Source organism: Ambystoma mexicanum, chromosome 3p (assembly GCF_040938575.1).
Source record: "Ambystoma mexicanum isolate Mex_15411 chromosome 3p, UKY_AmexF1_1, whole genome shotgun sequence".
NCBI classification, from domain to species: Eukaryota; Metazoa; Chordata; class Amphibia; order Caudata; family Ambystomatidae; genus Ambystoma; species Ambystoma mexicanum.
Window position 1 is genome coordinate 1139664899 of NC_090925.1, and position 14758 is coordinate 1139679656.

Sequence of the window (14758 nt, forward strand, 5' to 3'; positions counted from 1 at the left end):
CAATAGAACTCTAGAGAAGAGAGCCTTTCCGCTTCTATTTAACTATGGCCTGGTGGTAAAATAAACTCCCCCTCTCTAACCTCCCACCAGAAGAACGCTCACTGTTCAAATAATTGTCTTTCCAATTCACCTCTTGCATGCCAATCCTCTCCAAACACCTTCCTCCAGCTCCTACTGGAACAAGCCTACCAGTTGACTGAGCAGGCTAGCTTTTATAGCTCCTTTGTGAGGTTCTTTGGGATGTAGATGGCACCTGTGACTGCTAACCTGGATTGGTAAATGATTGGCTAGCTTCTGGTCTGCACCTGAGAGTGGTCTGGAATCAGTGGGTGGCCCAACACCCAGATAAAGTCCATCCACCATATTGGATTTCACTAAGCCCCTCCCTTTGTTGCTCCAGACTGGGATGACCGAGTTACTTCCCAACGTAGAACCTTCCCAAGCATGTAGGTGTTTTTTATTTTTGGAAAATGTTTCTTCCCCGGCACAGATATATTATCTACATTGCTCTGTACTGTTTAGTCATTCCAGGCAACATACTGCAGCATATTTCCCATGCTGGTGAGATTGCCACACGGAAACTGTGTGCATGCCACAAATCCTGCAACTCCAAAGAACTGTTCTGGAGCATGTGTATAGTCAATGTTTATAGTCAATGCTTAAATACAGACATTGGGTTTGAGCACCAACCAGTTGTGTAGAGTTTCCCTTAAAGGGAAAGGACTTCTCTCCTTTTTCTCTGGATTGGTGTCAAGATGGTGTTTGCCCTTTCCTCCAGTACCTCTTAGATGGCAAAGACCTGCAGGATCTTGGATGAGGTCCTGGGTTCTGATATATCTGCCTAAGGCTTTCCCCTGCCTTAGTGCGTTGATCCAGTGCGGGTGGTCAGGGAATCGCACAGATACTTTCTCTGGGTCCATTGTCCACTAACTTGGGGCAGACATTGGTTCCTTTGACTACCCTACTGTCTGTGCTCAAGGTAAGGTAGGGTAGTTTGCCACAAAGTATTTTAATTTGGTAAAGTATACATTCGGGTTTAGCATGAAACCAAGGTATTTTACATTTAAGACAAGAATGGAGTTGTGACATTCATCACCATAATCTATCCCTTCTTACCTGGCAGAGGCTCACAACTTTCCAACAGCTGGTGTAAGTGTGTGTGGGGGATGGTCGAAGGGTTAGTAAGTGAGCATTGGCTGTCTATAATAACATGTGTCCTGTAAGCCCCGATCAGTCCTGTAAGTTAGTGTCACGCTACCCTGCACTCTTAGTCCTACATTTCTTTGTAGACCTGCTTTCTCCCCACACTGCTCCATTGAGTATGGGAAATTGTTTAGAATTATACCCTCACTAGTTTTCTTTTACTTGATATCAGGGCTAGAAATGTCAAGTTTTACGTTACTAGCCAGTCATAAAAGGTCACTGCCCCCTCATTTCTCTACATGCACACAGCAAGCCATGTTATACTTGCCAAGAGTGAATTATCACTTTCCAAAGACTAGTGTTGATTGCATATTTTGATGCCTCCTTAGCATGTCTTTTTGGCTTTGCTTGTTGAGCAGTAATATTGTTTGTAGATCATCTGTTTTAAGCGTATTTGTAGATTCCTAAAGTTTTGTTTTGTTGTGTTAGGCTAAAAATGAACACATTTTACTTATTGGTGCACTAGTGTAGGTTTTGTAGTTTGAGGCAGCGAAGTACATTTGTCATTTGTAATGCACTGGAATGAGTACTTGTTGATTTAGTCCATGCAGTTTGCATCCACAGGAAGAGTACGGCTGAGAAGGGCTTTCTTTCCATGTGTGCTGTGAATCTTCCTGTGGTTACAATGTTTTTGGAATAGTGGTAGGCCCAAGTTTCATAAAATAATAATGGAGGTCCATCAGATTTTCTTGTCTTGGTACTTTTGAATCGGTTTAGAAATATGGCCTTGAGTGACCTACTTACATTGTTGAGGCCACTTCCACTGCTGTCTGCTTGTTGTGTGGCATACTCCTTTTGGAGATGTTAAAGTGGATTTGTTTGGTTTTGAGGTTGTGCCCTTGTGAGTTGGTGTGCCATTGTGTTTTTGTTCTGTAAATACTTTGACAGTCGATTTTCACTATTGCTATGTGGCTTAGCAAAGGTTAAGATTACAACGAGATACCTGCTGATGAGTTTTTTCTTTTTCTCTCTGTTTACTCTGGACTGGTGTATGAAGGCACTACTGTATGGGTAATTTGAGGCTGGTGACCTCTACTGGTGTCACGATTTTACCCAGGTACTATTAGTTCATGAATACATGCCATGCCAGCTGAAAGTAAAATGGGATTTGGGATTACAAGTCACCTGCTCCAGCAGTCATTCACAGATTGCCATCGTGCTGCTTTTGTGCATATGGGATTGGTGTTCAAAATCACAGGAGGTGGTTTTGTGCTCCATTTGTGGTTTTATATATTTTAATATTTTAAGGAATGGCTGTGGCACCAAAAAAGCAGTTTGCTTTCTAAAATGAGATCAAAATGACTGCATTATAAAAGAAAAAAATCCTTGTTGTAAGTTGTGTGTTTGCATCGTTTATGGTGCTTTGTATTGTTTTGCTAAATGGAGGCTTTTTATTTCTATTTAGGCTATACCCTGATACCATCCACCAAATCTGATAACTTCTCAGACTCGAGCCACAGTGAGATCTCGTCAAGATCCAGCATAGTTAGCAACTGCTCTGTCGACTCCATGTCTGCTGCCCTACAGGAGGAAAGGCTGCCACCCCACACTCACATAGTAATGGATTCACCAGGCGCCCCTGAAAAGAGAGACCACCATCAGACAGTGGCCATCCACAACCAGCCACATACCGGGTAAGGACAGGTGTGCGTTTATTGTCCCGTTAAAAAATACATAATCCCTATTTGCAAGCTCACCCTTGGGTCACCGCTTGCTTTCTTCCAATGAAATACAACATTTAACGCTTGATTAACGATTGTTTTCTCTGTGATGTTGTCACAACCATGGGATGCATAAGTGTAGCTAAAAAGGGGCAATGGTTTTAATTTTTTCATTATGTGAACTTTATGTATTGTTGTTAATTACCAGTTTTTTCTGCAACAGGTGTTGATTCAATTCCTGAGAGATGCAATGGACTGAAGACTTTGGTGAATTGAAAGCAGTCTGATTGAATTTGTTTTCGACTCCTTACCATTTTATTTTTAGTTTTTAAAGCATGATACAATATGAACTTGTTTTGAATTACACCATTTATTTTTTAGTTCTTACCAGTCTTAAGCTATACTAATTTTCCTTATTTTTGCAGTGATTTCATTTTAGCACCCCTTCCAGCCCATTTTAGCTCACAAAGAGCTACAAGGCTGAACGTGTGGGAAAAAAACAAAAGGAAGTGATGTGTTGGAAAGCTTTATACATTCATTTATCATCCACACATGCTGAAACCCGTTTTAAGATTGAAGCTGGACTAGCTTGTATTCTCTGTGCAGAAACATTAAGATACACCTGCAATTTCCTTAAGTAGAATTACTGTGTTGAGGAACATCATCCGGTATAAAATAGAAGATTAGATATCACGTAGTCTTCACAGAGTGATATATATCGGAGTACGGTAGAAGGATGGTTTTAATTCCCTCCCAGGCCAACCTGTTTGATGACTATGATTCTGGGCCTGAGAAACACTGGTACCGCCACCTCCTCCTCCTGCACTATCCCCCTTCTCCAATGTCTATATTTGAGTAAGGATGCAGATTTGTAAATAATTGCACATTTGGAAAGAAGCACGCAAACCATACGCCATTGGTCATTGGTATTATGGATGGATGTAGCTTGTGCATGGAATGCAACCCGGCTGCCACCAGTTGTCACAAAAGACACTATTGAGAATCGTAATTCGGTGTATACACGTAATTGTACAATGTACTAATTAGATATTTTTTCAAAGTGGTCCAAATTGGCAATATCAGTGTACACACTCAAACGATACAGAGTGGTGGATAGGTGCAAAGTGAAGCAATCGCTGCTTCTAGTTGAAAACTAGAAAAAAAGGTAAATGTTCAACATATTCTATGCTTCTGTACAGTCCCTAACAAAGCAGGTAGATCTGTCATATGACAAACTATGAAAAGGTTAGGTATCCAGGAAAGCTGGTAAATTATTGGGTTCTGTTAGTTGACCAGTTTCCTTCTATATCCATGTTGGTCTCACGCTTTTTGGTAAAATCCATACCGCTACAAAACCTATGATCGTGCCCTTCAAGGAACACTGTTCTGCATAAAGGGGAAACCGACAGTACATGCATGGGACATCTTAATTTTGTTGAACCCTCAGTGGAGCCATATATATATATTCGCCCATTTAACCTCTGCACCTCCAGCCCTACTCCTTCACCTGTCCTCAATTCCTGGATGAAGATTTATAAAAGTCTTAATGGTTGGGATTTATTTTGCCCCTCCCTTGTTAAGTCCGTCTTGCACCAAAGGAGTTCCCTCAGTGGCAGATCAACAAAACACACAATCACAATGTATGAAAGATACTTGCACCCTATAACATGTGGCTCAATGGAAATCATTGTTTTCCAGAGAACATTTCTTGAAATAGTCACAGATGTTGCAAAGCAGTCTTGACACCATCGACTTTCAGGGTGATTCATTTGGCAACTCGATAATCATTAGCAGACATTTATGGAAGCTGGCTTCTTATTTTTTTCTAGATATTCAAAATCTATTTGACTTGCCTTTTAGGAGCAAGCAACTTTTTATCTAGCGAAACATGTTGGTAGAGAAATGTAAAAGCTGTAGATCCACAGTGAAATCCCCAAGCCTTTACGACTCCCCAGAAGCCTCATCCATTTATTAATTTCTCCTTTTCAATGCATCCCCCCAACAGATCATACAACAGCCGGAGCTGCTTCAATAGTAGTTCTTGCAATGGTTCTAGTTATGACTGATGCTGCAGCTTCTCGACTGAACACTATTTAAACAAGCATTGGCAACGCCAATAGTTTTGGCGTTTAATGCTGTTCTTTGCATTTTGCAATTATAGGCACCAGGGTGCAAGGAGGAGAGTGCAAAGTTTTGAAGGAGTATGCGTTAAGGGGTGCAGGTGTGCAATGAAATGAGAAAGGGAATAGAGCAAGAGAGGAAGTCATTGATAGAGGGTGCCATCGATGAAGAGCAAGAGGAAATACGAGCGAGAAACGGTGAGAAAGTAAGAGAAAAAGTGAGTGTGAGAGGAAGCATGAGAGAAAAAGTAAGGACTGAGAGCAAAGGTGGGAGTTGGAGAAGACCGAATCAGCGCAGGCTTTTTTGTTGTTGCTGGTAACACCTGGAGGGTTGCTGGGTAGCACACAGTAAGTGTTACAATCACAAAAGTATATTTGTATTAGCAACCTAAGACTTGTAGGAAAGGCTGAGACTTTGGTGCTGTGATCCGACATATAAATACTATTTAATGAGTGCTTAACAAACTGAACAATCATGGCTAGAATAGCAGGCAATCTATGTATTCCCTACAGAAGCGTGAGAAAACTACTAGAGTTCAGTTGTACTGTTGTGAATGGACAAAGTGTGTGTAGGACAGTCAATACAAAAAGCTTTACAGGATTAACTGATCCAAGCTAAATGTACTTTTCAGCAACAGCCTGGCGGCAGGCTTGCAACCTCAGTAGTGCACCATAATCGATCCTGGTATGTTTTATACAAATGTTTTTAAAAATGACCAATGGCTGCTTTTAATCATGCAGCCATGTGGGGGTGCACACCCAGGGTGAGGCCCGGGATATATGCCCCTTTTCCCCTCCCATAAAGAGGTCTGTGTGCAGGGACAGACGCTCATACATGGGTTTTCCAATTGTGGGCTTTCATTTGTAAAAGGTAGGTTATGCAGCCATCAGAAGGCAGGTGTCGCCTGCGTGACTGCCCATGGCTTTGCACTTCTGGGAGGGGTGGGGGGGTTTCAGCCACCACTCACCTACAGAGAACCATCATTAGGAGGGTAGTCGGTCGAACACATCACTCCCCTAAATCTAGCAATAAGGCCAACATCTTTGTGCATTGGAAAGGGCAGTCCTTTGTCCATTGTGAAAAGCAGCAAGTCTCCCTAAAGTAGCCTTGTTTGGGTGATAGTAGCTGATGTGGGCTTTTGCAGCTGAAAGCCCTCGCAGCTTCACCATCAACAGTTCACTGCGGAAACAAAATGACCCACTGCCCTCTTTTTAAACTGCCCAATTATTTTCCACATCTGCTTGACATGCATGAATGACAAACCTTAGGTTGTCCCTCGCTTTAGGAATTTTACTTTTGTTGTACAATGTTCCTAATTATAAGCTACAAGGGTGTGTGTGTGTTAGAAGGTGAATGATTAGGCTTGCATTACCATGTATTGCAGTATGTGTATACTTTAAGGCCGAAAGAGGAATACAGAACTGTGAAAAGTACACATATCATAATGACAAAAATCTAAAGCCTTTAAGAAATTCGTTCAATGAAAGAAACGTCCCATCATGAGTGGAAAACTAGTACCAAAATGCGATGGAAACAAAAAACATGCTTTTTTTGGTTTTGCAAATTTACTGCGCATACGTAGCGCTGCAGCATTAAAGCTGGTTGGGGAAGCAAGCAATTTGGCAATATTTGGCCGTGTTTTTCCAAGTTTTCGATACCCTCGCTTTCTGATTAATACAGCCCGCGCTTGATCGATGCCGGCCCCAGTATGTGGGACGTGTCGCTGCTTGTCTCTGCTTTTTACCCTCTGGCGCAATCGAAGAATGCAAGAACACACTCGCACATCCACCCACCCACCCACCCTCTCCCCGAGATTCCACCGCTGTACTTGCTGACGGAATAAAGCGGCCGTGCACAGGTCTGTGGATTGGCGCACGCCGCAGGGCAGAAATGTGCATGCGACTTTAAGGTTGCATGCACTTTTGACGGGTGAGCGACCTAGCATTTCAACCCTTCTCGGTAGATACAATGAGCGCCTGTACGTTGGATAAAAGTGTCAATGTTTTACTTTTTTGCAGCGCTAAGAAGCCACGCGACTGCTGCAGAAAGCGCTGCATAAGATTGTAAAATTGCCGGATTTGGCAATAGACCGCTACAAGGAAGAAACTTTTTCAGGTTTCCAAAATGCACGGTCTTTATATTTGGTAGCGCGAATGTCCACCAATACCTCACCCTCCACCTCAAAGAAAAATGAGATGTTCCTGAGACTAAGGCACAGCTATCTGCAGCATTTAGCAGTGTTCTATGCTGGGGAATGTTTGGCTAATGCAAGTGCCCCAGGCCCCGTGCTGCACGAAGTGCGGCGCGATGGAGGGCCTGGGGGGTTAGGCGCAGGGTGGGGGAACACAACAAGCAGGAAAGAAAAAGGGAGGGGCAGCCAGGCGGCGCCCCCACCCGCAGCGAGCAAAGAGACACACCAAAAGATAGAGGCAAGGTGAGAGAAGTAACAAAGGGGGGTGGGGAGGACAGGAAGGAGCACCAACGGCCCGTAATCAGCACAACAAAGGTGGAAGGGGTACAAATACCCCAGAGAAGCAGGACCAAGGCACAACCAGGTTAGGAGCTCACCTCACTCGGGTAAGCTCCCAGGGCCTGGATAAGGCGGTAAAGGATTCGTTTTTGCTTTGCTTTCATTTCGTTTTGCCTCTGCGGGCTTAAGCGGATTTGAGAGCGTTTCCCTGGTCGTTTTCACCTCTGCGGGTTTAAACGGCGGGAAGAACGGTCGCGGAACGAAGAGAAAGGAAGACCAACCTCGTGGGGACAACGGATCCAGGGGAGCATCGTGTAAACGGACCCAGCGGAGAAGAGCAGGACCCCGGCTGACGAGAAGCGGTGATAGCAGCAGAGGACCCGGGAAGCCGGATCTGCGTGGGAAGACCGAAACACATCGCGTCAGCAGACCCAGCAGAGAAGAGCGGGACCCCGGCTGGCGAGAGGCGGGGACGGAAGGAGGAAGAACTACCACACCGCGTTCAGCGGACCCAGCGGAGAAGAGCGGGACCCCGGCTGGCGAGAGGCGGGGACGGAAGGAGGAAGACCTACCACACCGCGTTCAGCGGACCCAGCTGAGAAGAGCGGGACCCCGGCTGGCGAGAGGCGGTGACGGAAGGAGGAAGACCTACCACACCGCGTTCAGCGGACCCAGCGGAGAAGAGCGGGACCCCGGCTGGCGAGAGGCGGGGACGGAAGGAGGAAGACCTACCACACCGCGTTCAGCGGACCCAGCTGAGAAGAGCTGGACCCCGGCTGGCGAGAGGCGGTGACGGAAGGAGGAAGACCTACCACACCGCGTTCAGCGGACCCAGCGGAGAAGAGCGGGACCCCGGCTGGCGAGAGGCGGGGACGGAAGGAGGAAGACCTACCACACCGCGTTCAGCGGACCCAGCTGAGAAGAGCAGGACCCCGGCTGGCGAGAGGCGGTGACGGAAGGAGGAAGACCTACCACACCGCGTTCAGCGGACCTAGCTGAGAAGAGCGGAACGCTGGGAGAAGCGGTGAGAGCAGCGGAGGACCCGGGAAGCCGGAGCGGCGGGAAGAAAAAAGAAGACCGCACAACGGACATCGGGGGAAACCAGGCTGCGGAGTGAAGGAAGCGGACATCGGGAAACCCAGGCCGTGGCGGCGATGAGCAAAGCGGAAGCAGCCGGCCAGCGTCAGGAAGCAGGCACACGCGGAACGTCGCGCCTTGGAGGCGGGGCTAGATAAGGCCTTAAAGCCACAGCACATAAAAACAAAAGTGGTGGAGCAGGAAGGAGGGGCGTCAGCTGGCATCAGGAAGGTGGCGGTTCACGCTAACACTCCAACGGCGGCCAACAGGAAGTGATTAAAAAAAAAAAAACAAACGCCCCGGATAACGCGCCGCAGCAGGCAGTGGTGCCACAGGCAGAGAGCGGCCACGGCAACAAGCATTTTGATTCATGAAGCCAGGCACTAACCCAAGCTGGCAGTATAGCCCAGTGGTTAGAGCCAGGTGGAAAAGAACAGCAAAATCACAGGCTGATCCCTGAGTTTTTCAATTTTGAACATTGGTCAAAAAAGTGGAAGGATGGAAGAAAAACTAAGAAGAGCACAGGAATTCAGTGCATGGGCCAAAAAGGCCGAGAAGGAATATGGAGCGCAGTGGGTAATGAAGGTGGTACAGTCGGAAGAAAGGGCTAAGGCAATGTCGCCTCTGCTGCTTGAGGAATCCGCTGGCAGCAACGAAGAAGCTGCAGTACCACAAGGCCAAAAGAAGTTAAGAGAGATCTCAAGGGAGCCACAAGAAGAAAGAGCAAGAAGAGCACAGGAATTCAGTGCATGGGCCAAAAAGGCAGAGAAGGAAGATGGAGCGCAGTGGGTAATGAAGGTGGTGCAGTCGGAAGAAAGGGCTAGGGCAATGTCGCCTCTGCTGCTTGAGGAATCCGCTGGCAGCGACGAAGAAGCTGCAGTACCACAGGGCCAAAAGAGGTTAAGAGAGATCTCAAGGGAGCCACAAGAAGAAAGAGCAAGAAGAGCACAGGAATTCAGTGCAGGGGCCAAAAAGGCTGAAAAGGAAGATGGAGCGCAGTGGGTAATGAATGTGGTACAGTCGGAAGAAAGGGCTAGGGCAATGTCGCCTCTGCTGCTTGAGGAATCCGCTGGCAGCGACGAAGAAGCGGCAGTACCACAAGACCAAAAGAGGTTAAGAGAGATCGCAAGGGAGCCACAAGAGCCCTAAGATAAAACGGAAGAAAGGAACCATGAAAGGTATCGTAAAATTGAATAACAATATTAACAAAATGGTGAAAGTGTTAAATGCAGGTATCACGGCTCAGGGTAAGTCGCCCAGAGCCAACAAAGGGAGAAGGAAGGAGTACTAAAATGTGGCATCTGATGCAAATAGTAGGGAGGATGAGGAGAGGGATCACCTGCAAGGGGGGGTTAGCATGGGTGAAAACAAAAGGGGTAATAAGTAAAGAAAAGCAGAAAGCAGATAAGGCAGGTCAAGGGCCAACAGACAGCGGGGATCCAATACCACAAGGGCTTCCACAAAATACGGGTCCCCAGGGGTCACCTGCCAATGCAGCAGTAACTACGACAGAGCCGCCCGTAGCGTAATAACAGAGCCTACCTCAGTGATGACTAAATATGGCAGACCAACTATAGGCAAGGATGCGCAGGGTCGGTCCTTAAAGGCACAAGCATGGTAGAGCTATTATAGGAAACAATATGTTCAGAATGATTATGGTAACGAGTATAGGTACAACAGGAGATACGAGACTCCATATGACAGATCAAGGGAGCAGAATTTTAGGAGTAGAGAGGGTGGCAGAGCAACATATCCCCGACGGCACAAGGGGGTGCTAAAGGGAGTAACGGGACAGAGAGGTCGGAGCCAGCACCAGGGGGCGAACCCTAGCTTACCGGTGACACCCGTAGGGTTCACCCACGTACCAATACAAGGGACAGTCATAGTCCCAGCAGGGCGCCGCACTGGCACAGCAGGAAAGGAGGGTGACCCAGTATGGTAGGCCCACGGTTGGTAAGGACACCCAAGGCCGGTCCATGAAGGCACAGTCATGGCACATTAGGGAGAAAGTAAAGGAGAAAATAGGGAGAAAAGAGTTCAGAGATATTTTTGTGAAGGGCCCGGATAGCTCAGTCGGTAGAGCATCAGACTTGCCCTGCTAGAATGCCAAAAGAGAAGACAGATTGCATCAATAGAGGGAGGATGAGAAAGGCTTATTAAGGTACCAAAGAGTTTTTTAAATGGATGGCGGTTTTTCAAATAATGTCCACTATTATACGGCAAAAATACCCAGAGGACGGGGTACCGTTGGTGAAATGCCAGCAGAGAGTATTGAAGTTACAAAGCATTTAGGGGGGGGGGAAGTACGGAAAGAATAGGACCAAGAATGTAAGAAAGAAATGGTTTGCTTCCCAGATTCAGGTTGGAATGAGGAAAACTTCAACCTGTACATATTTAAGGTTTTAAAGGAGAAATGGGACACCAGGGAGCAAAGTGCGGGTGGATATTATAGAAAGCAATACTGCCAAAACGATTACAGAAGTGACTACAAATAGAATAACAAGGGTCTCGGAACACCCCAAATAATCTAAAATCCACCTTAGAGAACAAAGAGGTAGTGGGCAAGGGGCTCCATCATCCGAAACAGAGAGCAGCGATAATGAGGAAGGGGAGCATTGGAAGGCATAGGATAAATGGAAAGGTGTAGCAAACAAGGAGGGGGAGGCAGGGTCGGAACCCAGAGGGACTCCGGCCCCAACACTTCAGGGGGCACAAATAGTGCCAAACTCAGGAGGGGTACCGCAAGGTACCAACCCACAGCCAATAGGACCTATAGGAGCAACAGCAGAACCAGTGGCAGGAAGGTGTACTGAGGAGGGCAACAGTAGTAAAGAGCTTCGACAGCTGGATGACTGCCTTCCAGACAAATGCCCACCATTATATTACAGAAATTCCCAGAGGACGGGATAGCATTGGTAGCATAGCAGCAGAGGGCGGTAAAAGTATACAAGGCATGCAGGGGGGATGCATGGAATGAAGAGGAGCACGAGTTTAGAGGAGAAATGGATTGCTTTCCGGATATGGGATGGGACCTTTTTAACCTGACATATTTAACGTATTAAAAGAAGAGTTGATCAGGAAAAAAGGAAGCACAGAAATGGCTAGGTATGCAAGAGGAGGAGGAATATTTCAGGGACATATGTCTACATATGGGGCGTGCCAGCTCATGGCATATGGATAGAGGGGAGGTTCAGTCCGGCAAGGGGCAGTCTGCTAAAAGGGAGGAACAAGGCCACCGTGACAGAACGGCAAGCATTAGCTGAAAAGCTAAATACGGCGGGAATTGTTCACTAGCTGGGTAGCATTACGTGCAGCGGGAGGGGTGCTGAATAAAAAAGAAATAGCAGTGCAGTCGGATAACATGGCAGTGGTGCACGGGGCGAGTAAAGGGGGTGCATCATGCCCAGCTGTATTAAAACTGTAGCGGTCACCTTGGCGCATTTTCAGTGGCGAGAAGTGCAGGGAGCTAAGGCCGGGCACCAGAAAGGAGAAAACGCCCACGCCAAAGAAGGCATGGGTCCCATCAAAAACTCTGAAAAGGGAAGAACGGTTGACTTTAAGGTTAACTCAAAAAAATAAAAAAAAATAAAAATAATAAAAAAATAAATAAAAAAGGTGCGAATGCTTGGTAAGGGCATTGGCCAAAGGGAAAAGGAAAAGTGGAAATGTCCACGAAAAGCTCTGGAAGGATAAGAACGGTTAACTACAAGGTTAACGCTAAAAAAGCAAGAACGCAGGGGAGTGCAATGTAAAAAAAAACTAAAAAAAAAAAAAAATAAAAACTAAGTGCGGCAGAGAAAGTGTGTGAAGGTTTGGAAGAGGCATTGGCCAAAAGGAAAAAGAAAAGTCCATTAAAAACCTGGAAAGGAAAGTACGGTTGACTACAAAGGTTAACTCAAAAGGGAAAGAGGATACAGGACGGGTCATAAACAAGCGAGCAAGGAACGCCCTAATGTACAAAACAGGTAAGCAGTACGAGAAGCGGGTAATAAATGCAGTGGTGGAAACAGGAGCGCAGGATGTGGGCGTAATTTCGGCAAAAAGGGGTGAATGTTGGGAAGAGGCATTGGCCAAAGGGAGAAAGAAAAGCTGGGCCGAGTCATAGCATGGGGTTTTTCAGGGCAGGGGAACTAATGGCCCGTAACACGATAGATGGGGAGGGCCAGGCAAAAAGCAAGGTTAGTATACCAATAGGGGCGGGCTGACGCACAGCATATGCGAGTCATTAAGGGCAATAGCCCAATGTCGGTGGAATACCGAAATTTTCATGTCCGAAATAATTACCCGCAGAACTTGGTATGGGGCACGCTGACGGCAGGCCATTGAGACGGCACGGGAAAAGCTAAACAAAGCTGTAGGGAAATATTGTAGGAGCACGGGGTTACACTTCATAAAACATGGGCTGTCTCAAAATGACCCAGAGTGGTTCCATCAGGACAGTGTGCACTTATCCAACAAAGGGTTGGGCAGATCAAGGCTGGGGCAGATTTGCGGACAACATTTTTTCAGCGCTAGCGGCACAGGGTTGCAAATAGGTAGGGCAGCAGGGTCACTGTTTTGGGGGGACCTGAGCGGTTTAGACAAGCAACCCCTCAGGCGTGGCGGCACGTGTCCAGGAAAGGATGCCACAGGACAACGAAAGGGAGGCTAAAGGAAGGGGGGCATCCCAACCCCTGGACACGAGGGCCCAAAAAGTGTTTAGCTACTGTACAGTTGTCATAACCAGTGTACAGTGCCATTATTGTATGTAAATAAAAAGGCCTACGGCCACTAATTTTTCCACGCAAACAGAGCTGTGCACGCTTCATCATTTCTGGGTCAGGGCACAGCACAACAGGGTCAAGAGCTGGGGGGGAACCCCCACTACTCAGCCTATGCCCCAGGCCCCGTGCTGCACGAAGTGCGGCACGATGGAGGGCCTGGGGGGTTAGGCGCAGGGTGGGGGAACACAACAAGCAGGAAAGAAAAAGGGAGGGGCAGCCAGGCGGCGCCCCCACCCGCGGCGCGCAAAGAGACACACCAAAAGATAGAGGCAAGGTGAGAGAAGTAACAAAGGGGGGTGGGGAGGACAGGAAGGAGCACCAACGGCCCGTAATCAGCACAACAAAGGTGGAAGGGGTACAAATACCCCAGAGAAGCAGGACCAAGGCACAACCAGGTTAGGAGCTCACCTCACTCGGGTAAGCTCCCAGGGCCTGGATAAGGCGGTAAAGGATTCGTTTTTCCACCCAACCCGCCCTGCAAAAAAGAAAAGAGGAAGCCGGAGCAGGAACGCCGAGTACTTTTTCACGGTACACGGTAGAAGAAAAAGTCGTAGGCGGCGGCACGTGTCCAGGAAAGGATGCCACAGGACAACGAAAGGGAGGCTAAAGGAAGGGGGGCATCCCAACCCCTGGACACGAGGGCCCAAAAAGTGTTTAGCTACTGTACAGTTGTCATAACCAGTGTACAGTGCCATTATTGTATGTAAATAAAAAGGCCTACGGCCACTTATTTTTCCACGCAAACAGAGCTGTGCACGCTTCATCATTTCTGGGTCAGGGCACAGCACAACAGGGTCAAGAGCTGGGGGGGAACCCCCACTACTCAGCCTATGTAATCACCAGAGAAACAGTGAGCATTGGTCCCGAAAGAGAAAGTGGGCAGTGCGGCACCTCGGGGCTCAGACAGCTTCAACACTCGCGCCCTCACCCTATGGCAGCTCCTATCGCTGCACGGTCCCATTACCTGCTTCTGGCGCCTGCCACCATCGGGCTGCTCGGGGGAAGTGGGAGTGACGAATTCTGGACCGTAGGAAGATGTGTCATTCTTCGCTGCACACATTGGGGGATGAAGTTGTGGCAGCTATGTTGTGGTTGGCAGTCGTTGAATGTTTTGCGTGAAGCCCTCTCCTCCAAACCAAGGATGGGTGGGAATGCCGGGAGGAGGACCAATAGCGGCAGGACTAGTGTACCACTAGGAAAATCGGCAGCTGTCATCCGTGCATTATTTTGAAATATTGTGAGGTAGCGTGCTGGGCACAATCATTAAGAGTAGGTGACGGTCAGTGTCCGTCACCAACGTAATATATAAGTTTGGAGCATTTTTTTTTCTTCTCTAAGGCTTGAACCAATCGGGTCGTGTTTACATCACAAGACACTCAAACACAACCCACAAATCACGACATGCGCGCTTTAAAAGCCATTTTACAAAACACGTATCTTTAACATTAGCTTCTTTATTTTGA

At 47.3% G+C, this 14758-nt stretch overlaps 1 protein-coding gene across 7 annotated transcripts in view; it reads left to right on the forward strand.

Annotated features, from left to right (window-relative positions):
- The window catches only part of RAPGEF6 (Rap guanine nucleotide exchange factor 6), a 1719096-nt gene that overhangs the window by 1603464 nt on the left and 100874 nt on the right, over positions 1-14758 (forward strand). For all 7 annotated transcript variants that reach the window (XM_069652531.1, XM_069652536.1, XM_069652533.1 and 4 more), the window contains one exon: positions 2609-2837. In XM_069652531.1, coding sequence (XP_069508632.1) covers positions 2609-2837 — 229 coding nt within the window. The remainder of the gene's footprint in view (positions 1-2608; positions 2838-14758) is intronic.